This window comes from Manis pentadactyla, chromosome 8, assembly GCF_030020395.1.
Source record: "Manis pentadactyla isolate mManPen7 chromosome 8, mManPen7.hap1, whole genome shotgun sequence".
Classification (NCBI taxonomy): domain Eukaryota; kingdom Metazoa; phylum Chordata; class Mammalia; order Pholidota; family Manidae; genus Manis; species Manis pentadactyla.
Genome location: NC_080026.1, coordinates 139,820,012 through 139,844,085, shown reverse-complemented (window position 1 = coordinate 139,844,085; position 24,074 = coordinate 139,820,012). Strand labels below are relative to the sequence as shown.

The following is a 24,074-nucleotide window of genomic DNA, read 5'->3' as shown; positions in this document are numbered from 1 at the left end:
ACAGGGTGCGCTGTGGCGCCCGACACCCGCCGACACGGGCTATGCTCCCTGCCTCCCCTGCTGGTGGGTTGAGGAAGGACGCCATCAAAACCGGAGCAGAAACCTTGGTGTGAAGCAGAGCCCCTTGGCATGTCTGTGTCTGCATGGCCAGCTGGGGATGTGGAATCAGTGTGCAGTGAACACTCCTGCACCCCCTCCTCCAGGGAGGGGCACTCCTAAGGGGAGTGAGTGGGAAGCACCACCGGACCTCAGTGGAACAGGGCAGCCAGGATGGGTGCATCTCCACAGCAGTCTGGGTGCGACGCGGTTACTGAGAGGACGCGGAGGCAGAGGCGCTGTGCTGGCTCTGGCCTAGGCCTCAGGAAGGTCTCGGAGTGCCCACCCTGCACCCCAGAGCCCTGCCCTGCTGTGGAAGAGGGCGAGATGCGCCCCTGTGAGAGCACACCGGGACATGTGCAGAGGGCAGGGGCACCTTCCAGGAGACCTTGAAAGGCATGGGACCGTTCTGTCCAAGGTCACAGCATAAGGGGGACCAGCCTGTCAGCCCACGCAGCATAAGGGATCACAAAACAGGTGCTGTGTGGGCCACTGTGCGGTTTGTCACCCAGCTCTAGGCGGTGGGGATGGCGTTCGGGCAGAAGCAACTGGTGGCCTCACTGTCATCTGGGAGGGGAGGCACGGGGCTCGGGGTAGCGAGGAGGAAAATTGACATTTACTTTCAAGATTAAGAGAGAAATACCTGTATGATTAAGAGATGGTAAAGGGAATGTAGTCCTACGAGAATGGAGAGGGCATGGAGACTCAGGTGACAGAGAAGGCGGAGTGGACAGCAGCTCGAACAAGCCGGGAGCCCAGGCACGAGAACATAAGCATGGGGGGAATCAGATCAAGCGCGTCAGCTCCGCGGGGCCCCCCAGGTGCTGAGTGCTAAGCCAGGAGGGAGGCCAGCTGCTGTCCTGGGGCAACAGTGAGCTCCTTCACCATCTCATAAGGTGGAGGGAGTGGTATCCCCTGGAGGGCAGGGCCTGCAGCAAACCGCTGACAGCTGTCAACCTCCAGACATTTGGAGGCAGAGGTAAACTGAGTCCAGCTCAAGTGCTACACAGGCTCAACCCAGCTCAAGCCCTGAATGGATCAAGGTGATAAAGAACATCCCTATTTATATGCCTAACCGAGGAGAAGGCCAACCAGTCCTCTTAAAGGAAAATAACATTGTCTTCAGTCTCCATGGGTTAAAAAAATGTTTTTATAGCAATGTTTGGCACACAACAAAAGTTATGAGACAAATGTAGTATGTGCTAGAAAATGAGAAGAGGTGAAATGGATGATATAGGGAATTTCAACATGGAACTGGCATCCGTATAAAAATACCAAACAGACATTCTGGAACTGAATACAATCTGCAATTAAAAACTGATTGAACATAAAAACGTTATTTTAAAAAATCATGATTACTACGTTAAAGGACCTAATGGAAAAGGTGGACAGCGTACATAAATGATATGGAATTTCAGCTGAAAGATGCATGGTAACTATAAAGAGATACATGGAGCTGCTAGCAATAAAACACCCCAGGCAGAGGTCCTGGGTGGTGCATCAGCAGGGCTGTGCGGCTGAGGGGAGGGAGGTGTGCGTAGTGCCCAGCACACTGCTTCTAAGCTTTAAGTACCATTATCTAAGCCCCCATATTTATTTTTTCTCATATAATATAGTTTGATTTTTTTTTTATCTTAAAAAGATCTCACTGATCTTTCTGATGAACACATCAGAAGACAGGATCAGTAAGTACAAAACCACACATATGGGGACCATCTGACCTGAAGCACAGAAGGAATAAAGAGTGGAAAAACAAGAGAGATGAGGTATGTGGGACATAGTCAAGTGGCTTAAGATGCATAAACCAGAGTCCCAGAAGGGAGAAGATAGAGAATAGGGGGAAAAAATACCCAAAAAGTAATGGCTTAGAATTTTCTAAAACTGATGAAAGATACTAATTCACAGATTTGAGGAGTTCTGTATACTGCAAAGGGATAAGTCAGACCACATCTAGGCACAAACTGCTGAAACCCAAAGACAGAGAGGGGTCTTTAAGATGGCCAGAGAAATTTGCAAAGGTGAACAGTAAGGATGAAAATTGAATTTTATCCATATAAAAATATACAGAAGTGGACCAGTCAGAAGTGGACCAGCATCTTTAATGTGTCATGGTGATGAACACTGCCAATCTATAATTTGCCCAAGCAGAAATAAGGCAAACTGAATTTTTTTTCTGACAAACAAAAGTGAAGTGAATTTATTGCCTGCTGAGCCATAACCATAGCACAAAGAAATACTAGAAAGTTCTTCTACTCTAGATGAAGGGAAATCACCTCTGACATGCATGAAACTGTGGCAGGGAAGGCGAGCACAGCAGGGATGTAAAGAGCATACAAACAGCGCCAGCACTGGCCTCGCGGGTTCACCAGGGTGTGGAAGGAAGCTGCAGCCCACAGCAGCACAGGGGCAGGAGGGGGGCAGGTGGCACTGCCCACGGGGAGGTGCCTGGATGTCTTGCAGGCGAAGGCATCCAACCAAGTGGGCGTATTACAGCCTCTGGGGTGGCACCTGAGAGAGCGGTACAGGAAGCTACCACTCTAAAGGGAGAGAGAAAATCGAATAATAAAAAAACCATTTGATTAATCTATCAGAAAAGAAAGGAAGCATAAAGGGACAAAAATGTATGAGACACATAAAATTAGTAGCAAGATAGCAGATGTAAAATCACCCGTATGCACGATTACCTTAAATGTCAGTGGGCAACACACGCTAATTAAAAGACAAAGATTGGCAGGCTGTATGAAGAAAACAAGGCCCAACTATATGCTGTTCACATACAATGTACTTAAAGTAAAAAGTAAAAAAGATGCACTTTAAATTTTAAAAAAGTAAAAATAAAAAAGACAGTGAAGCACGTAAGATGTATCTTCTAAATACTAACCAAAACTCGTGGTATGCCTGTATTAGTATCAGAAAAAGTAGACTGTAAGTCAAGAAGTATAAAATGAGAGAGAAATATTTCATAAGGATAAAAAGGTTAATTCAACAGGAAGACCGTCTTTAATGTGTAGGCATCTGATAACATGGTTCCAAAACATCTACACGAAAACTGACACAGCTAAAAGGAGGAATACACAAGTCCACAACCACAGCTACAAATGTTAACCTGCCTCTCCCAACAGCTGACAGACAAGATAAACAAATTAGAAAGGACACAGGACATTTGAGCAACGTGATTAATCAACCTGACTCAACATACAGAAAACACTATATCCACCACCTACAAAATAAATAATCTTCTCCAGTGCATGTGGAATACTTACGAGCCTTAAGTTGTGTGGTAGGCCATAAAGCGAGTCTTCACAGATTTCAAAGGACTGGACTGAAGAGAATTCGTTTCGACCCGGAAGCAGGCCCTCCAGCCGAGTTGAGCCCTAGGAGTGTGCAGCCCCAACTGAGGGAACCAGGACCCCCAGCTGAGCCACTCCCAATTCTTAATTCTCAGAAACTGTGAGAGATGACAAATATTTATTCCCCCAGCTGCTGTGTTTTGGGGAATCTGTTTTGCAGCAGTAACTAATATATTTTCTAGCTTCTTCAGTTGGAAACTTATAGATTTTACACATTTCTCCTCTAACACATGCATTTAAAAGTGATAGATTTACCTCGAAGCACCCATCGAACCCCAAGAAAGTAGAAGGCAGTGAATGTGAAGAGCAGAAATCAGTGGCAGAGGAAACATACACACAGTGGAGAAACTAACAAAGAGAAAAACTAGGTTTTGAAAATACTAACAAAACTGATAAATCCCTAGTGAAGGCTGGTTACGGAAAACACCAATATCAATAATGAAAAAGGAGACATTACCATAGGCTCTAAATAACTGAAAAAAATAAGAGGAATTATAAGAAACTTATCAATTTGACAACTTGTAGGAAAGTTCACTGAAAAACATATTTACCAAGGTTGACACAAAAGGAAATAGAAAATCTGAATAATCCTACATTTACTAAAGAAATCAAATTGAAGAAGTTTTTGAGATTAAGCCCTTATTTAACAACAATCAGGCATTCAGACAACCTTTTCTGTACAAGAGGTTCAGTCAGCTAGAACCTCAGTGGCCTGGGTGAGGGATGATGCACACAGGGCTATCCGGTGATGGGAGGCGGGCACCCTGCCAGGGCCGCATTCACCATCCCACGTGCAGGATGGGGGTCAGCCCCCAGGACGGGTGAGAGCTGAGGAACAGCCCTCTGCGCAGCAGGATGGTGTGTGTACCCGAAGCCCTCATAGCAAGCACCCCTTCCTCCCTCTCCTGGCAAAGACGGAGGGATGGACTTCTGACGTGGCAGGGTTGGTGACCTGGCCTCTCCCACGCTGAAACACATCAGTCAGTGACAGCCACGATTACACTTGAGACCTGGGCCGGGGGCTGGGAGGGGGAGGCAGGTGCTGATGTCCAAACACTCATCAACAGCAGGGAGAAAGCAGGCAGAGATGGAAACAATGTTTACGGTATTTTCTTTTAGCGTCACTTAAGCCTTTTCAGCCTCCATGAGGGCAACACCGACCCAGAGCGGCGGGCTCTCCGAGGCGCTCTGTGGACTGGGTCCTGAGAACAGCGGGAATCCTGGCGCCCCCGCCGCCTGGGGCTGACCCCTGAGAGAGGACACACCTGCCGAGCTGGTGCTCAGGTGTGGCGAGGTTTCCGTCCGTCCGAGGACACTCAGTCACTGGTATTTGTCAGCTTCTTCAGACTCTTAATGTTTCATGTTAAAAAATATATTCTGAGGCTGTGAGGCAGGTGGGCCAAGTGAGCAGCTTCCAGTGAGACTCACAAGGGGGTGATTTCCGCTCAAGGTCAGTCCCGACTTCAGTTTCATCACATCCGCCTGTAGCTTCCTGGCCTTGGGGAGGAAAGGAGAGGATGCAGTCAGCCAGGCTGGCAGCACCTGGCATGGCACCTGTTTGCTTCAGACAAACAGATCCTGAGTGCAGGTGGCAGTGCCCAGCCACCGGGCCGCGTAGCCCGACCCCTCCGAGGAGCCTACTTAATGTGCAGCCCTGCAACAGAGCCAGGCCTTTCCTTCTCATGTGGACAGCGGCTCCTCTTGGAGACCCAGGGCCCCAGCTGTGTGAGTCCACGCGGTCAGGGACGGGCCACTGGCCTGCGGCACCATTCCTGGCCACGATCCCCCCGACACAGGAACAGGACCAGGGTCCCTAGCGGCGAGAGGAAACTGCCCAGCCTGGAGTGAGGTGCGTGCCTTCTGCTCCAAATCCCATGTTCCCAGCCGAACTGCTGGGCCAGAAAAGGGTGTAAAGAAGGACAAGGCCCTGTGGGAGGCCCCAGGGACAGGCCCCAGCCCCGAGAAGCTGGCCAGCAGGCAGCTGTGTCCACGGGGCTGGGGCCTGCCCCGCATCCCACTCCCCTGCCCTCTCCCTCTTCCTCCGTCCCCCCTCTCTGGCTGAGATCCACCGCCCCCCAGCCTAGGCACCCAAGACGCCTACGCTCCCCTCCCCGAGCACAGAGCCACTGCAGCTGCGGGTCGATGCTCAGGTCTGTGTTGTCAGCGTGGGCAAACGCTCCCTGAAGCAGGTACCCACTGTTGACAGTTTCCTTTTTGTAGAAATTTGTGTCCTTTGTGGTAGTGACAACCGCACCTTTAAGAAGTTTACTTTGTTTTCTACACACCTGTTATTGAATCCCCCCAAACTACGAGCCCCCGCCCAGTGGGCCCCCTCCCCTGTCAAACCCTTGGGCATCTGCCTCCCAGGACACCCTCCAGGGTACGGCCCCAACTCCCCCTGGGGCGCCTGGTGGTCTGCACGCAGATGCCTGGGTCCCGCCCCCTTTCTGTGGGCACCCACTCCCTCTGCGTCTCGCCCTTGGCCTGGAAGAGTGCACTCCTCGGGGGCTTCCAGAGAAAGGGCGCCTGGAGGGGGGGGTCGCGGCCCCACCGCCTGGAGGCGCCCTCCTCCTCTCAGGCCCCCGACGCTCACCTGGGGTGTTGCTGGGCCAGGGCAGGCCTGCGATCGGGAACGGCCCTCCCGAGGGCCTCTGTGCCCCACGTCTGTCTGCGGTGCTTGTTGGCCAGGCAGTGAGCCCTGGGCCAGTCCTCTGGTGTGCCGTGTCTCCGTTTCCCATCGCTCTCGTTTCCTTTTCACTCTGTTTCCTGGTGGAGGCAGTGGGTGGTTATCATTCAACTTCATCTTTTTTTAATTAAAAAAAAGTTTGCCCTAATTTAAACTTAACTCTCAGAGTTCTTGGTTATCTGAGTGTTCCTTCTGTGACAACTTGCGCCATGGTACCAGTACTTTCTACTGCTGCCCCCGGACCTCCGTGTTGGTGCCAGCTTTGTTTCTGACGACATCTCCGTTTGTTCGAGTGCGCTTCCCCGGCTGGCGTGTTGCCCTCCCGCCCTGACCTTTGGCTCCCCTCCACTCTGTGGAGCGAGGGCTGGAACAAGTGAATGCTATGGGGGCAGTGGGGCAGCACTGGAGGTGCCCCAGTGTCAGGACGCTGGGGCCATATATCTTGGTGGGTCCACTCCTTCAGAGAGGGCCCCCTAGCTCCACCAGGCCCAGCACGGAGGGCTGGGCCGGACCCTCACCACTCGGTGCTCAGGAAGGTGCTACATGGCCTCTCGCCCAGAGTGGTGCCTCCTTGTTCGGCTTCCCTGGGGACCACACCCTCTGTCCCCTGCTGGGTGGGCAGGCGGTCAGCAAGCTGAGCAGGGCCAGGGAACTAAGCTGGCCTTGTAGGCTTTCAACTCGCAATCTGTTTTTAGTCTCATGGTTCTGTGGGACCAGCCCCCTTGCCTGCTGTTGGCATTCCTTCCCGGGGTGCAGGGACATGCTGAGGACTGGCGCTGCGCATTGCGATGCAACCTTGGTGGCCACCAGGTGGAGCGCTTTACCTGAGAGGGCAGCTCTCAGTGCTGGCGACCCTTGCTCTGCTCCTCAACCCACAGCCTTCACCTCAGAGTCTGAGATGGCTGCCCCAGCTCCTGCCATTGTGTTTGCATTCCAGGGGGGTCGGGGAGAGAAGGACAAGCTCAGGAAGTCCACGCACATCACTTCACCACCTCTAATTCCCAGGGGTTGAGTGGGGACACATATCATTACGTCCGGGTATGTGCCTGCCTCGGGCTACAGACAGCTGGCTGCCTCGCCCCTGGCGGGGGCTCTGTGCCACCTGAGGATGGGATCAGGGCTCTGGCCCTGGTGCTGCTCCAGGGTTTGCAGACTCTGGTCACGGTGCAGACATGCCCACCCTGTGCCCCGCGAGCTCCATGAGGGGTGGGCTCTCCTGGGGCAGGACAGGCTCGCTCCTCAGAGCGCGGGGCCTTCCCTGCAAGCAGAGTCAACACTGCTCTCTGAGGAACACAGGCCTTTTCTTTGTGGCTAGTGGCCCTGTATGGACAGCACAAAAAGAGATGCTCATTTGAGGTGGACTGGCACTATAGGACACTCAGGTCCTCAGATGCCAAATTTCAGAAAACACTATCATTAAGATCATCTCTTAAGATAAAGCCATCAGACTTGCCTTCAGGCCCTGCACGTGCCGTACAGCGACCCAGCCAGGCTTGGAAGCCTTCACCTGCAGCTGCGCTCTGTGGCCTGGATCTTGTTTTTACTGTACTGAACTTAAAAGGGCATCTGAACGCTGGCCTGGCTGATCCTGAAAGGAGGCCCACGTGAGGGTGCAGCGTATGCTCTGTGTAGGTTTCTCCTGGCATCCAAGTCACTGCCCAGCTATGCCGCCAGGCGCCGCTAGAGGCCTCGGGTGAGGAGGGGAGGACGCGGACAGCCGGCGCCACCTGCAAGAGCATGATGCTGTGTTGATGCAGGCGAGTTCACGGGGGTGAGGCTCCACTGCTTCCCGGCTGCACCCCTGGGAACGTGAACCCCCTTCCTTGGCCTGGCTCCCCAACGCCAGCACCTGGAGTGTGGCTTGGTCTCTGACAGTGGTCTCAGAGCAGTTGGGGAGGCCACTCAGGGGTCATCCCTAGGGTCACAGACACTAGGTCAGTATGGGGCCAAGAGCAACAATACCGAAGCATGAACATGGGAAAAGTAAAGAAACACCAAGACCGCAGAGCAACCCCTGTTCTGTGTGAGGGGGGGATGCAAGACGGGAGTGTGATTCCACGGCAGCCGGCTGAGGCAGGAAGAGCACCTTCCCACTCCGCATCCCCTTGAGCCCAAGCCCGCAGCGTGCCTGGGCCTCCAGGAGGTGCAGCTGAGCCCTGTGGGGACAGTGCACCTGCTGGTGGGGACCCGAGCTGCCCCGGCCGCTCACCTTAGCTTGTTATGTGCTTTCAATGACTTCCTGCCTGCTCTGCCCCGTTTCTCCGGTAGGCTTCAGTGACATGCCCTTATCCATGAGGTCTGTGGCAAAGGGAATCTTCGATGCCACCTGGTAAAACACAACAAGATGCTCTCAAGGATCCAGGAAAACACTGCCGTTAACACAAGCCAGTCAATCACTAGACTTGTTCTTCATCTGCAAGATCAGTCGGTGGGCATCAGAGGAGAGTGTTCTCCCCGCCCACACAGTCATGAGCCTCCGGCCTCGGCCAGCTCGCGGCCCCAGGGGCCCGGGCCCAGCCCCAGGCGGGGAGAGCACTGGGAAGGCTGCTGCAGTGCCCTGCTCAAAATTCCGTCAGCACGACGGATGGGAAATGTACTGTCTATAAGGGACCCCGGTGTTCCACACAGATGTGACTCTATCTTAAGTCACTAAGTTTCAAGCCGATGCAAAAGTGATGAGGTGAGAAAAGATCAAGTCTGATAGGTAGAAAGCCTATTATAAATCCACTGGTCCTGGGTCAGGGCCAATTAAACATTGAAAACTTAGGAGAAATACTTTAGTACTGGCTCTTTCTGATAAAGTGCGCTGAGGTTCCCAGTGACAGCATACTGCTTCCTCACGTGCACACACAGCTTAGCTGCACCCTGGTCACCAGCCCCGCCCCCCCTCCCCGCCCCCCGCAGTGAGCGCCTGCTTAACGGGACTGGCTGGCAGGTCTCAACCACTTCCGGCAGCCAACGCTATCATCCAGCATGACCTCTTCTAGTGGCCCACAGCCGCTCAGGCTGTGGCTCACGGGTTTCACTGGAGGTGGGAGGTGGCCAGGGGGCAGAGGGTGACGTCCAGGGCCAGAGGGAAACAGGATGGATAGAGGCTGACCTGTTTCTGGAAGCTTGCTGTAAGAATTCAGACAATTTCTTTAAAACTTCCCAGTTACAGTGTTTCATAAAATGCTTACACATCACTACAAACGCTAAAATGCTCATTATTTCTAAGGCCTGCCGACACAGCACGTGGACTTCCTTCTCTGCCTGATGCCCCCTTTCCCTACCTGCGTTTGCCTTTCTCGAACGCTCCTTTCCCCTCCTCCCTCTTGGGCCACAAGTGGATGTCTGCTTGGGGCCCCAGGCTCTTCTAAACATATCCTAACCAGCCACTGCCTCCTCACAGAGGGATGCCCAGGGCAAGCGCAGGTGTGGGGAGGAGGGTGGGACAGGTGGGCTCCTGGGTGGGCAGGGTGCCGAGACCCCAGCAGGGCCCCTCCTGCTGGAGCCTGCAGTAGGGCCCCCCCAGCCTGCGGCTGGAACTGTCCTACCTGCTGTGTCACCTCCAAGTGGATTAGCAGGGCGGCACCTGGTCTGGCCATCAGTTCACCAGGGCAAATGCCTCACTCTTTAGAGGTGCTTAACCTCCAGAAAAGGGAGGAGGGAGAGACGGGTGGGGGGTGGGAGGTGGAGCCACTGTGGCCTGGCTGTGGACACAGCAGAATTTAGACCATCTGCCGAGTGTCTGAGGGTGGGCACCCTTTCAGTTCATCAGGACCCCCTGAGCAGCACCCTGAAGGAAGAAAACAAGGAATGCTAAACCCAGTAGATGTTCTTTAAAGTCAGGAATTTAATTTTGTTTTTAAAAGTATTAAAAGCATATTACTTGGAAAGACGCCCCAGCCATATATTAGTATTCCTACAAAGTGCAGAGTTGGAGGGCCCAACAGCCAGTCCTGTGGTGGGGGCACCAGGACCACAGACCTGGAGCAGGAGGGTGAGGGGCCCGTGCCGGTCTCTGGAAGGCAGGCTCCACACCTAGCGGCACCCTCTGCAGCCCCAGTCCCACGTCAGCTTTCAGGCCCCCGCACAGGAGTGGGGACAGGAGGGGACAGGGGCGGGAAGGGCAAGGACGCAGCCCTTTCCTGCTGTGTTGCACACAGAGCTGGTGGTTACTGTTCCCATGTGCCCAGCAGACGGGACATGGAGGCCCTTGCAGGTACACACCCAGGACTGGACTGCTTTCCTTTCTCTGAGATGGACCGCCGGGAGCGCGCAAAGGGACTCACACTCCTGACCGGAACACGTGTTTTCCCAGCAGCAGCAGCGGCTGGCGGCAGCTAGGCTGGAACAGTCTCCACTCTGCCCTTCCTGTGCTGTCACCGTCCCTCCCCTCTGCCCCTGAACTGTACTCATCCACAGGTTCTGCCAGGTCCCATCTTAGGCGTCCCACGGATGGGGTGACCTGGCCTGTGTTCTGTGTGCTGACAGACGTCTGGAAGAAGAGCTAGGCAGGGGGACAGTGCCCTGGGGGCGGGCAGTGACCCTGGGGCTGGGGGCCTCCACACTCCCACGTACTCTAGACTCACTGACCACTGTGGTTCTTAAGCAAATATTAGACAGCTTTGGCCAAGGTAATTACCTTCTCATAGAAAGTGAATTTATTTAGGCTTTCAAGCCTAATTTATTGAGCTACCCTCTACCTTTTTTCCTAGTCAATTGCAGTATCTGGCTGGATAGGCAACATCCTGAAAACGTGGGATTGTTTACTGGACATTCAAGAAAGTTGCCAGACAAAAACGTCTGATAAGCCCATTCTTATGTGTCCAGGAGTAAGGCCCTTCACCGCACTTGTCGTTAAGGGGTTGTCTGATGGAGCCAGTAATTCCTGAAGCGGTAGCCTGATGGTGGCTTGGTGGCATTTCATCTGATTTATCCCAGTGAACTTGCACCCAAACCCACCCTAGAAAGGCTCTATGATGGGTGCTGAGGACACATAGCCATGAGTGCAGAACCAGGAAATGGCACGGCTGTGACGGCTCAGGGAGAGGACTTGTGTATGAACAGACGTATGTGAGTCCAGCAGAGGGCACGTGCGGCTCCATGTCCCTCATGAGCCACTATTAAAGAGCACACCTGCTCCCTGGTCCCGATTCTAAAAAGCACTAACTTCAGTGTCAAAGCAGTTTGTCATAACTGTCCCACAAACCTCACAAGGTTAAACCTTTGGGGGAGCAGTTCTCCGCCGCGCAGATGTGAAGAAAGGTCAGGATGGCTGCCAGCCCTTTCTGCACAATAAGTGGGGCGGGGAACTCCAGAGGGCAGTGTCTCAAATTCAGCGCCTTTGGTGTAGTCACGTTCCCTGCAAGGGAGAAGAGCTGTCAACAGCTCACACATGCTTCCACAGGATGGAAACAGGGTGTGGAGGATGCTGTCTATACCCTAAAAACAAGATCCTATGGAGAATTTGGGGCAAAATGACAAGCTGTCTTGAGATTTGCTTTTTAAAAAACTCTGCAGGGGAGACAGATTTTGTGGGTTAAGGCCAGGCTAGTTACAAAATTAAATAAACAAAAAGAGAAGCAGGAACAATAGCTGTCAAGTAACAATGAGAAGGCTGCCTGTTCTCAGCACTGAAACTACAAGGCGTGCAAAGAGAAGGGAGCCGGGGGGTTACCCAGAAAACAAGCGGTCAACACAGACTCTCCTGGACTAGGCCCAGACATTGGGTTTGTGGACCAAAACTTCAAAGCAGTCATTATAAATGTGTTCAAAGAAATTAGAAAACCATGTTTAAATAATTAAAGGAAAGTAATAAAATGACTGAAATACAGAATATCAATAAAAAGAAAAATTACAAAAGAGAACCAAATAGCAGTTCTAGAGTTCAAAGTTACAAAGACTGAGATGAAAATCTCACTAGAGTTACTGAACAGCAGGTAACAGTTGAACAAAAAGTGAACCTGAAGATGGAGGAATAAAGTCTCCAATCTGATGAGCAGAGAGAACAGAGATTCGAGCAGCCGCAGGACCGTGCGCCCTCCGACGCCCATCAGGTTCACTGACACACATGCCACGGGTCACGGGGAGGGAGGGGGGTGATAAACATCCGGGGAGCCCACAGCCAAAAGCATCCCCAATTCGATGATACACACTGACCTACACATCTAGGAATCTTAGTGAACCCCAAGTAATATGAGCTAAAGGGAACCACACTTATACACAACAAACTACCAAAAGAAAGAAAAATAAGGAATCTTGAAAACAGCAAGTGGAAAAGAACTCATGATATAAAAGGGAGGGAGGAGGCCAACAGCTGACTTCCCATGAAAACAATGGCGGCAAGAAGACAGTGGAATATATTTTTAAAACCTGCTAATCAAGGGTTCTGAATCCACCAAGACTATACTTCAAAAGTACAGATGAAATGAAGATATTCCAAAACTGATGCACATAGAAATAGATATTCTGAAATGACCCCAATAATTGAAAAAATGAATTAGCAATCTATGTAGTCAAATCCTGTTGAAAACCACTGAATTAAATGGATGAGTTTAACAGCAGATGACAGAATTTGTGAACTCCAGGGCAGGTTAACAGAAAATAGTACTATTGGAACAGACAAAAAAAAGAATGGAAAAAAGGGAGTGTTCAAAGCAAGTGGGACAGAATCAAAATCTCAACATTTATGTAATTAGAGTCCCAGAAGGGGTGGAAAAAGAGAGTAAGAAAGAGGCAGTATCTAAATAGCATCAATAGCCAGGAATTTTCAAAAGCTAATTAAACATATCAATACACAGATTCAAGAGGCTCAGTGAACCCCAAAGTAAACACAAAGAAACTATACCCAGGTCCATCACAAATGGGGAAAATGAAGCACAAAGATAAAAATTTTAAGTAAGCCAGAGAAAAAAGACACATTTTTTTAAAGGAAAAATAATAAGACTGACAGCTTATTTTTCAACAGATAATAGAAGTTAGAAGACAAAGACATTTTTAAATAGTGAAAAATCTCTAAAATCTAGATTCCTATACTCAGCCAAGTATCCTTCAAGAATGATGGAAAAATAAAGATGCCTTTTTAAAAAACCAAACTCGAATAATTCATTGCCAGCAGACTAATAGTACTAAAGTGAAATCTTCATGCCAAGACAAGTTATCCCAGATGGAAGCATGTAACTTCAAGAAATGAAGAGCACCAGAGGGTAAATTCATGAGGAAATATAAATAAATACTGACAGTTCTCTTTAGTGGGCTGTCACAAGTCAAGGATGCACAGTGTAGTCTCCCAGTAATCACTAAAATGCCACTATGCATGGCGCCATGACATCCAGAGATGCTGGAGTGGCTCCAATCAGACCTCCTGCTGACAGCTACAGACTGGGTGACGTATCAGTCTTAGGCCAGCACAAGAGGCGAGCAGAACTGGGGAAGTGGGCGGGGGGCCAAGACAGCTTCAGGAAGAGACTGGCCCCAGATGGCACTGCTTTGGGCAGTGTAACACGGACAGAGACCGGGCAGTCATAATGAGTTGCAGGGCCAGAGGACAGATGTCAGAGCTACCGCCACAGCTAAAAAGTGAAGGGGTGTAGTCCAGAGGAGAGGGCTATAAGGGGGACCCCGCAACTGTGCATGTGAATTCTGTACCCAAGCCTCTAGCAAAGTCCTGCAATTCATGTGCATGGGACAGACTGCAAACAGCACAGCCAAGGCCAAAAGAGCCAGACCGAGAGTTCACCTACTGCCCACACCAAAAGAGATGGAGTCTGTGCTTAATCTTGTCAATTTAACTATCTATTTTTAAAAAATTAACACTCTACAGAGGAATGTAACAAAACTCAGAACCTCTACAATGTATCTATGACAATGTCCAGATTCAACCCCAAATTACTGGACACATGAAGAAACAGGAAAATGCAACCCACATTCGAGAGCAAGGGCAGGCAATGGAGATCAATCCTGATAATCTAGATTAGCAGACAAGAATTTTAAAGTAGTTTTTTGGACTGAATTGTGTCCTCTCAAAATTGGTATGTTGAAGCTCTAAACCCCAGTACTTCAAAATGTGACTGTCTTTGGAGACAGGGCCTTTGAGGAGGTGATTCAATGAAATGAGCCTGTGGGGCCGGGTGGATCCGACCAGTGTCCCTATAAGGAGAGGAAGAGACACCAGGGATGTGTGTGTGGAGCGGGGACCAGGTGCCGGCACAGAACGAAGGCGCCCCCTGCACGCCAGGGAGGGAGGCTCAGGGGGAACCAGCCCTGTGACACCCCTGCCTCGGACTTCCAGCCTCCAGGGCTGAGAAAACTGATTTCTGTGGTTTAAGCCCCCAGTCTGTTGTAGTTTGTATGGCAGCCCGAGCAAAGCAATACATTCAGCTATTATAATTATGCCCAAGGACATGAAGGAAAATGTGTTTGTACCAAATGAAAAAATAAGAACTCTCAGCAGAAAAAAAGAAACTATGCTTTTATAATATAAAGATTCTATAACTGAAAACACAATATCTGAAAAAGAATTTACCAGATGATTTTCAAAGCCAATTGGAAATGACAGGAAAAAAAAAAAAAACAGACTTGAAGATATTAATTTATCTTCTCTGAAGAACAGAAAAATGATTTCTTTTAAATGCACAGAAGCTCTGTGGGATGACAAAAAGGTTGAAAATATAGGTAAAGCGGGAGAAGAGAAACAGAAAAATATTTGAAGAAATAATGACTAAAATACTCCCCAAATTTGGCAAAAGACATGAATTAAAAAATTTAACAAACTCAACAAACTCCAAGCAGGATAAATACAAAGAAAACCTTTGACTTGTGGGTAAATCACAGTTTTAATCTGTTAAAAGGGAAGGAAAGACACAGAGCTGCCTTAAAAGTGACCCAGGACGACCAACAAGCCCGCACAAGGGAACAGGGTGAGTGACCACCAAGGCCCGTCCTGGGTGAGAACAATCCAACCCTCTTTTCTGCATCAGAAATATCCTGTAGGAATTAAGGAAAAATAAAGATATTTCTAGAAAAACAAAAATTAAGAGAATTCTTTGCCAGCAGACTGATTTCAGGAAACATGAAGGGACGGTCTTCAGGCTGAAGGAATATGACACCGAATGGAAACTCGGATCTCAAGGAAAGAATGGGGAGGCATTTCCTAGGAACGCTAAACACTGACAGAATATATGACTTTTACCCTCTTAGTTTCTTTAAACATATGTGACTGTTTAAAGTGAAAACCAGAGCGCTGTGCTGTGGCTCACGACAACACGTGGGGCGGTCCTGGCCCCGGGGGGCCGCCTGCTCGGTGACATGGCCCAGGGCTGACTCTAAGGATCTGTACTGTGACCCCAAGAACCACTGTTAACCCACTAAAGGCATGTAAGAGGTACAGCTAAAAATTCGATAAAAAGGTAAAGCAGAAATCTAAGACTATCTGACCAAAACAAAGTTAAATGGAAGGTAAGAACAGAGAAAAAACAAATGAGCAGAAAACAAGCAGTAAAACAAAGACCTAAATCCATTCATATCAATGATTACATGAAATTTAACAGGCTAAACACTTCAATTAAAAGGCAGAGACTGTCTGACCAGACAAAAGAATGAGGCCCGACCATCCGCTGCCTACTAGACATGTACTGTGAATACAGACGGGTTGGCAACAAGTCTGTAACATCTTTCTGGCTGGTGAGGCCATGCTGACACCTATCAAATGCCAGTGAGCGGAGCCGAGGCGCTCCTTCCACATGGCGGCCATCAGGGAAAACCACAGTGAGGTACGACAACCACATGACCAGAATGGCAAACATAAGAAAAAAAAAAATCCTAAATTTTTATTCAACCAATAACATAGTACCAAAATACATAAAGCAAAAGCTGACAGATCTAAAAGGAAAAGTAGGCAAATCACAGTCACAGTGGAAGATTTTAACACACTTCTTCAGGTACTGACAATATCGAGGCTGTAGATAATTTGAGCACTGATTAACCTACTGACCTAACTGAATACAGAGAACACGATGTCAGACAACAGCCTGAGAATGCACAGGATCACGTCACCAGGCAGAACACATCCTGGGCCAGAAAGCTTCAAATATCCAAAACTACACAGTGTATGTGGCACTAAACTAGAACTCAACAACAGAAGATAATCAGAAAATCTCCCACTGTTTGTAAATTTAGCAAAACACTTAAAAAGAGCCCGTGGCTCAATGTTCACAGAGAAGAGTTAGAGCTGCATGATGATAAAACACAGCAAGCTGAACTTGAAACCTGTGGGATGCAGCCAAGGCAGCCCTTTGAGGGAAACCAGTGTGACTGCCTTGGTGACGAAGAAAAGGGTTAAGAGCAATAATCTAAGCTTCCAGCTCAGTAAGTTAGAGAAAACAACAAGCCTAAATTAAAGAAAACAAAAACAAACAGAAATCCACGAGACAAAATATTTGCAGAACAGAGAAAATCGACTTCTTCCTCCTCCTCGTTAGTATTTTCAGCAAGGAAAACGAACAAAAATGAGTAACTGCAGTTTCACATGTCCATATGAGCAAACTTCAAAAAACAGTGCTGAGCAGAAAACCAAGAGATGGTATGATAAACACGTAACAGTTCAGCAGGCGGCCCTTTAACCACACCCTGAATCCCTGTGGCTTGTGGGGGGAAAGTGGCACCGGGCGAGTTCGTGGCCTACAAGGTCCGGGTGATGCTGACTTTCCTCATGCTGTGCTCGGGGGACAAAGCTCTTCATTTTCGGTACCCCTTCCACCACACGTGTATGGCCACGCATCGTGCCCTTGAGGGGCAGCAGTGCAGAGGTTGTACACATCAGCCAGCCTCCCTCCTGTGTCACGCCTGTTTCTGTAACAGGTCCCAGGAACTTATGAAGGCAGCATTTTAAGCCAACTTTTACTTTATGAAGACTTACCTAGCTCCACAGGTAACATCTTGATAGGATTTCTTTCCAAAAGCAACGTTTTCAAATGTCTTTAAAACAAAACAAAAATATGTATCATTCAAAAAGCAGAAAATGAAATGACCATCCCTAAAATATAGCTTCAAATTACTTCATTTATCTTCTCTTTAAGAGGATGACTTCAATACAGACACCCACGTCCCAACAGGCTGACATGCACACCCAGCACTAGCCCCTGAGCCAGCCAGGCTCTGGGCCTGGCACTGTTGAGATTTGGGACAGGCCATTCCTGGGGAGGGCCTCCCCAGCTCTGTGGGGTGCTCAGTAGCATCCTGGCCTCTCCCCACTGCCAGGGTACCGCCCAGTCCAAGTTGTGACAAACAAACCATCTCCAGACAATGTCCACTGGAGCAAAACTGCCTGGCCTGAGAGCCAGCCCGGGCGGCCACAGCTCCCAGGGGCATCCTCACTGCACACCAGGGCTTTGGTCTGGCGTGTCTCCATGGTCAAGTGCGTGGGCTCGTGCCGCAGAGCAGGGCCCTGGTCCGGGGTGAAGGAGGCGTGTGGGGAGGACTCTGGGGAGCGGCAGCAAGGACACCTGGTCTAGGGGGTGACTCGCCATGCACTGGCCTCGATGCCCTCTCTCATTTAACACCATTACCGTCTCCTACAACATTCAGCACAAAAAACATCACAGACAGACAGGAGAGATGGAAGGGACCCAGCAGACAGCTACCCGCCGAATGATGTGGAAATTCCACCTTGAACTTCCGCTTGGCCCTTCTGCTCTCTTTTGTTTTTCACATTGAATTCTTAGAACTGTATCATATGCTAATGATCTATTTCTCTTACTTGTCAGAGATCAGCAGCTGCAATCTGGCATGGGAAGACTGCACGGGCCCTGGCCCAGTCAGTGTTTTCCACCAGGGGCCTGAAGGCCCCTTCTCCAGGGGACCCAGGTAGAGGGCAGGACCCCTGTCCCTCATCCCTTCTGCACCTGCTCCATCACAGGCTTCAGCAAGAGACTTCTGAAGAATTGTTGCAACCGCTGCTGCACCTCATTCCCAGGAAGGTCTGCCTGCCCAGCGTCCCCACTCACAGCGTGGAGCAGGCTGTCCTGAGGCTGGGGTGCTCAGGGCCACTCACCGAGGCTCGGGCTGCTCTGTGGGGGACGGCTGCTCGCCGCATGGAGACCCTACAAACCCCTGGAGGAAAGCCCTGCTGGCTTGGCGGAGGCACCATACCCTCAGCAGCCCCAGGAAGCCAAGGTCTGCAGCGCAGACCCGTGTCCCCCATCTGCAGCTTTCCTTTCCCCAAACACGTCTGCAGAGAGGTGGCTGCACGTGCAGGCCGCTGAGCACACTCACTAGCCCCACGGATGAACTGAGGCTGTGGAGACGGGTCTCACTGTGCAGTGGAAGGCGAAAAACCGAAATCCAACACCACTGGCCAGGGCACCCAAGATTTGAAAGGAGAAACCATGATTTTCCCAACACACAATCGACAGTTCTAGTAAGTATCTCATTAAAATTAAGTGCAGTTTTTTGATTGGCACCCACCAAAGGAAAATCAGATTACTGGAGGAGTAGATAATTTTCTTTCCATTTATTTTCCTGGATGTTCCTTACTTGAAACTTATTAAACTCTATGAATTAAACATTTGTTGATGTACACAAAGGTGAATTGCTTCAACATTGTTACTGCAACCAATTGCTTTGGTTTTGTCCCCTTAATTTTGCCGACAGAGAAACGGCCAATGAGGACTGCGTTTGCTGTTCAAGGCCTCCTCAACCACCCCAGATGGCTGCAAAGTGCCTCCATGGTCTGACAGGTCTTTCCCGCAGCCTAGCGGGCCTTTCGGGGTGGGGAGCTGTTGGCTGGCAGTGTGCAGGGGATTTTTCTACCACATATAGTATCACAATATTCTCATGCACACCTCAAATGACAAGTTAATAAATGTTAATCCCTTCCATACTATCGTGATCCACCGAGATCCACCGATCATCTCACTCCGTGGGCTCCCCACAGAACACATTAAGTCATGTACTGATCCAGAGTTACTGCCTACAGAGGCAGATATGCTAGTGCACATTTCCTAAATCTCTCTCTGCTGGCAAGCTCACTCATGGAAGACATTGAGAAAAGGGGAGAATATTAATATTGGCATGTTTTGATTAGGCTTTCTGAAAGTTTAAAGCTTTAAAAAAAACAATCACTTAAAATTTTTTATTATATCTTCCAGCTTTTCAGCAAGCTGATCTGATTTTAATGATATAATGGGTTAGAAATCACATGCAAAATTATATATTAAACAATATTAAGCAACTTGCTTTTACTGGCAAAATCAAAGAACTCCAGAATTTGGGAACTGTGTGTTTATTTTAGAAGAAGGAACAGTGCTGATGGGAATAGGCTTTGGTTTATTTTTACACTGAGTAGCAATTGCTCTCCAGAACTGTGTCCACGCTAAAGCAATTCACGGACAAATGGCCCTAAATTATTCTAATGACGGAAGATGATGAGCTTGTGAGAACTAAGCCTTTCCAAACCGCCCTAAACCACAACCTCAGAAGACTCATGGGGCCACTTGGGTCAGGCTGTAAGGGACAAGGTGGGAGCAGGCCCAGGGAACAGCCAGCCACTCGCCACACAACCAGCTGGCAGACGAGCGCTCAGCAAATGTGCCCAGCCCCAGTTGGAGCCGAGGACACTGCTCTGTGTGGCCAGTGGCACAACCCACAGCAGGGGTCTGCTCTGCAGACCTGTCCCCAGGCGCTCCAGGGAGATGGCTCCCAACTGTTCCCACCCTGCCAGAGGTGCACGCTTCTCGTGAGAAATAAGTGCTTTCCTTGCAGAGCCTGAAAAGGCACAAATGATTCAACACCTTCTCTTAGTGTTACATGTGACAAAATACTCACTTCCTAAAAAATACTTTTAAAAACAGTGAGCTACAGTGCAGGCAAGGAGAGGGCCTCCCACAGGCCTCCACTCTGCTGTTTCAGTGGCCCCGTAGCTCTCTGCGGACACAGTGCTTCAGGTAAGAACTGGGGTCGTCCTTTGACAGCTCTCGGCCACATGCCCTGCACCCAACCTGAATCCCACAGACTCCCGATCTCCCCCAGCTCTGACTTGCCCAGCGGCTGCCTCCTGTGTGGACTGGACTGCAGCCTCTGACCGGCTTGCGGCCGCTCCCCCACCGTTCCTCACAGAGTGCCCTCAAGGCCAAGTCAAACTCCAGCCCTCTGATACAGACACTGTGACTTCCAGGCTTCCAGGATGAAATCCAGAATTGCAAGGACACCCACAAGCCTGGCAGAACCTCTCAGCCTCAGCATGCCTCTCCGGCTCCCCTGCCCCCACACCGGCCTTCCTGTGCCCCCCGCATCTGGCAAGCATGTGCCCACCTCAGGGCCTCTGTGGGCTTCCCTCTGCCCAGGCTGCAGAGCTCTCACGGAGGGGCTGAACGTCAGGAGGTTTTCAAAAGGTTAAGAAACACTAGTGTGGAAACATGTGGGTACTGAAGGCAAAGGGCAGGATGAGGGTGACCTCAGTTAGGATGGCTCCCAGCTGACCTTTAGCTGCTGGGAAGGAGGGGCAGGTGAGGGGTCGAAGGGTATGTGGCATTCGCTCTAGAAGTAGAATGCCAGGAACTCCCTGCAGTCAGCGGCAGGAATGTGGCAGGATCACACACACACTGCTCACCTTGGGGTTTCCAGTGGTCCAACACGGACTGCCTGCCCTCTGTTTACCAAGAACCAGAGCAGATACACACGGGCCCTCAGGAGTGGGGGCTGCTTGTAACTCAGCAGTAGTTCCCACCCCTCAGTCAGCTTCCGGCGATGAGTCAGAGATGGAACCACATGTTGCAAAAACTGTGTGGACACTTCAGCAAAGACACTGTGGCTACCAGCATTCTTTGTGGGATTGAATATTCTAAATTGTAAGTGCATGTGGTACATTCAACCATCACACCTCTTAGCGGGCTTTAAAAAATGCCATTAAATGCTTCTATTCTGAAACCAAAACTAAAATTCAAGCAGCAGTAGGGCTTGGCAGCAAAAGACAGGCACTCAGAGATTCTAGAGATGATGATTCTTAGGTCTGGAAAGTAAACACACAACTTACTTGTGAGATCCAATCCCAGAAGGAAGCGCTGTGAGTCTATTACGCCGGAGGTCTAGCCAAGTAAGGTTTGGCAGTAGCTCAAAGAAATCTTTAGGAATCGAGCAGAGGGCATTTCTTTGAAGATGCAATTGCTCTCAGGGAAAAGAGAAAAGAATGCTCATCAACCACCTAACTTTGAAGGCATCCCCAGAGAACCTCCAGCAATTGCAATCATACATACCAAGTTAAGAGGAAACCTGAAAACCGTAATACTTTCCCTTCAACAGTTCAAACAGTAGGCACGGGCACCAGGAAGAGCGGCACCAGGCAGTCCTCAGCTTTCGGAGCTGAGCACGGCCTCCCAACCCCGAGACGCTGCTCTTGCCCGTCTGGAGGCTCAACTCGCCTTTGATACCAAACGGACCCCCCAGGGCTTGTAAGCCGCTGCTCTCCTTGCTGGCCCACACCCGGTGCTCCTCAGGCCCCTGATGCTCTTTGCCAGCGCCTGCCGCAGCTCTGCGCTCTGAGCCACTAGGAGGAGCCATGCCTGACCCTGGGGACCCAAAGAAATAATTAAAGGGAAGCTAAGAGACACATGCCCTAAACTATTTGTGTGGCTGTCTATGATAAGCAGCCACGCACAAACAATCCCAGTCACTGCCATTTCACAAACAGTTTGGCATAAGAACTCAGCAGAATCTTAAGTCACAGTCATAAACAGAATGTAATAATAAGGAAAGGTGGGAAACGAGATGTGCAACGCCAACTGTGCTGTGTGGAATGGATACACATACAATTTTACAGTCATAGTGGCGCAGGATTATGGGTAGCTTAAAAAATATTCTTTAGCACTGCTGTTGTATGTTGCACACATTTACATGACTTCATCGGTTATGTACAGAAATACCTTATATCTGTCTACTGAGGCAGAAGAATACAAATAGATATAAATAGATAAGATAATATAGATAAGAGCAATAGCCTGGTAGCCTGACTTCCTGGTTTCAAGTCTAGGTTGCAAAACCTATTTGCTGAATGACTTTGAGCAGGTCCCCAAATCTCTCTGTGCTCAGCATCCTCACTGTAAAACGGGCCACAGGACCCACCCCCAGGGTACAGCGTGAACCGTGCTTGGCACCCAGGAGCGTGGGGCAGTGTCAGCCATGTGACTGTTGCCTTTCCTACTGAAGACCACCATGCAAAGTGCACCAAGCTGCTCTTCCCCTTCCATAGTCTCATGACACTCAATTCCGCCTCCAGTGCCATCTTCCAAGTGCCTTCACGAGTTAACAGCGGCAGCTTGAGATACGCTGAGTGGGAGTCCATGCTCTTTACAAGAGCATGGGAAACAAAATCCCCAATGGGCTAAGAAACGGGCAGGCCCTGCTGGCGGCCAGGACAGGCTCCAGGAGCAGCCAGCAATTATGGACACACTCATGTGGGCACCTCAACGTGTGGCTGCTCTCGGCCCTGGCTGCAGGGTGGGCCCACTCTCTCTCAGGGCCAACTGGTTCTGGCACTTGGCTTTGAGACCACAGATGCACCCTAATGCCAGAAAAAGGATCTCAGAAAGGTAAAAGATGGCTCCCCTGTGGCAGAGCTGTCTCAGTGAAGGGCAAGCTGACTTTACCGCTGCCTCCAGAGCTGCCTCTCTGGCCTGTGTCCAGGACTGCAGTGTCATCAGAAGTACTATGAGGGACCCCGGGCATTGCTGTTCTGGCTACAAAGTGCACCCCAAGCTCCTCACAGTCTATAGCTCTGACTGGGCACCTCACCCAAAGACTAGTTTCCATGGTAATAAAACTTATACTGACATCTCTGTCTTCTGAAAGGCATAGTTACAAAGTGTCTTTGTAAAGGCTGAAGAAGGATTTTGGAATTTCCTCCTCCTTCCTTTATGCACAAAGGCAATAACCTCATGATACGGCTGGACTCCTCATGCAGAGTTGAGAGCATTTCTTTGTTAAAAGTGACACCCACATAGGAAGCCTTGATGACCAAGTAACTTCACCGGGTGGTTGCTAAGGTAGGAAACTGCAGCCCAGGGTGGGCCTGCCCATCTGAACTGTTTGCTCACGTGTGCAGGGCACAGACAGAGATGCCCCACTAACATTGGGGATTTTAAAGATCTCTCCTAAATGGTGCAGACCACTTTGACTCAAATCTAAAATTGGCGAGGATGAAAAGATGATCCCCCCAACCGTCTCGTGAGCATCTTTGGAGGGGGAGGCAGGCGTGCACGGAGCTTCACCAGCACCGTTCTCCGGATCAGCAGCCCCAGAGGGAGCCTCGTGGGAGCTGTTTCCCTCCATCTGCCAGCCCGGAGGCGGCCCTCTGGGAGCCACGGCTCATCCTTCTTGGTCAGGAGTCACCTGAAGACGGGGACACACAGCAACAACTGGGCACCCCGACACAGTAACACAGGTGGGAGGGGTTAGCTGTGGGGCAGATCTGCAACAATTTCGCTTGTTTACAAAACCATCTGTTAATAACAGTATGGTAAACTTGTAAGAAAAAGAGCACTAGAACAAAAGAAGGTTCAGATTAGTGTTCTGTTCTTCCCTTGGTACTGACTTTGGTGTTTAACAAAATTAGGATTCCAAGGTTTAGTGCTTAACTCCTGGAAAATGCAATGAGGCAAAATAGGAGTGGTTATTTTAGGGATGCAAACAGATCAGAACTCTGTGAAGCCCCTAAACCGGTGTATGTGTTCCGTACAATGTGTGTGTGTGTGTGTGTGTGTGTGTAGTGGGGGGGGGGGTACTCCTACGTTTGCAGTTTCTTCCTTTCACGGTGGTTCTGTGCCCTTTCCACCAGGCATTAAGCAACTCGTGGCCAGGACCCCTGCCAGTTTTGTTGACTATTTTGGCTCAGTGACCAGTCCTGGGTCTGGCCAGCATAAAGTTGAGCGCTGGGAAAGTTTTTGGTAGTTTGGCAATACTTCTGCTCA

At 50.0% G+C, this 24,074-nt stretch overlaps 1 protein-coding gene across 1 annotated transcript; it reads right to left on the bottom strand.

Annotated features, from left to right (window-relative positions):
• Nucleotides 1-1,228: 1,228 nt before the first annotated feature.
• On the bottom strand, nt 1,229-23,851 carry LRRC27 (leucine rich repeat containing 27). Its single transcript, XM_057505400.1, has 7 exons — nt 23,232-23,851; nt 21,146-21,278; nt 17,033-17,091; nt 11,332-11,479; nt 10,041-10,101; nt 6,040-6,249; nt 1,229-4,943 (listed from the first exon to the last, which is right to left on the bottom strand). Exons 1-7 carry the CDS (start codon nt 23,434-23,436, stop codon nt 4,797-4,799), a joined length of 963 nt encoding a protein of 320 aa, XP_057361383.1. The 5' UTR covers nt 23,437-23,851; the 3' UTR covers nt 1,229-4,796.
• Nucleotides 23,852-24,074: the final 223 nt, after the last annotated feature.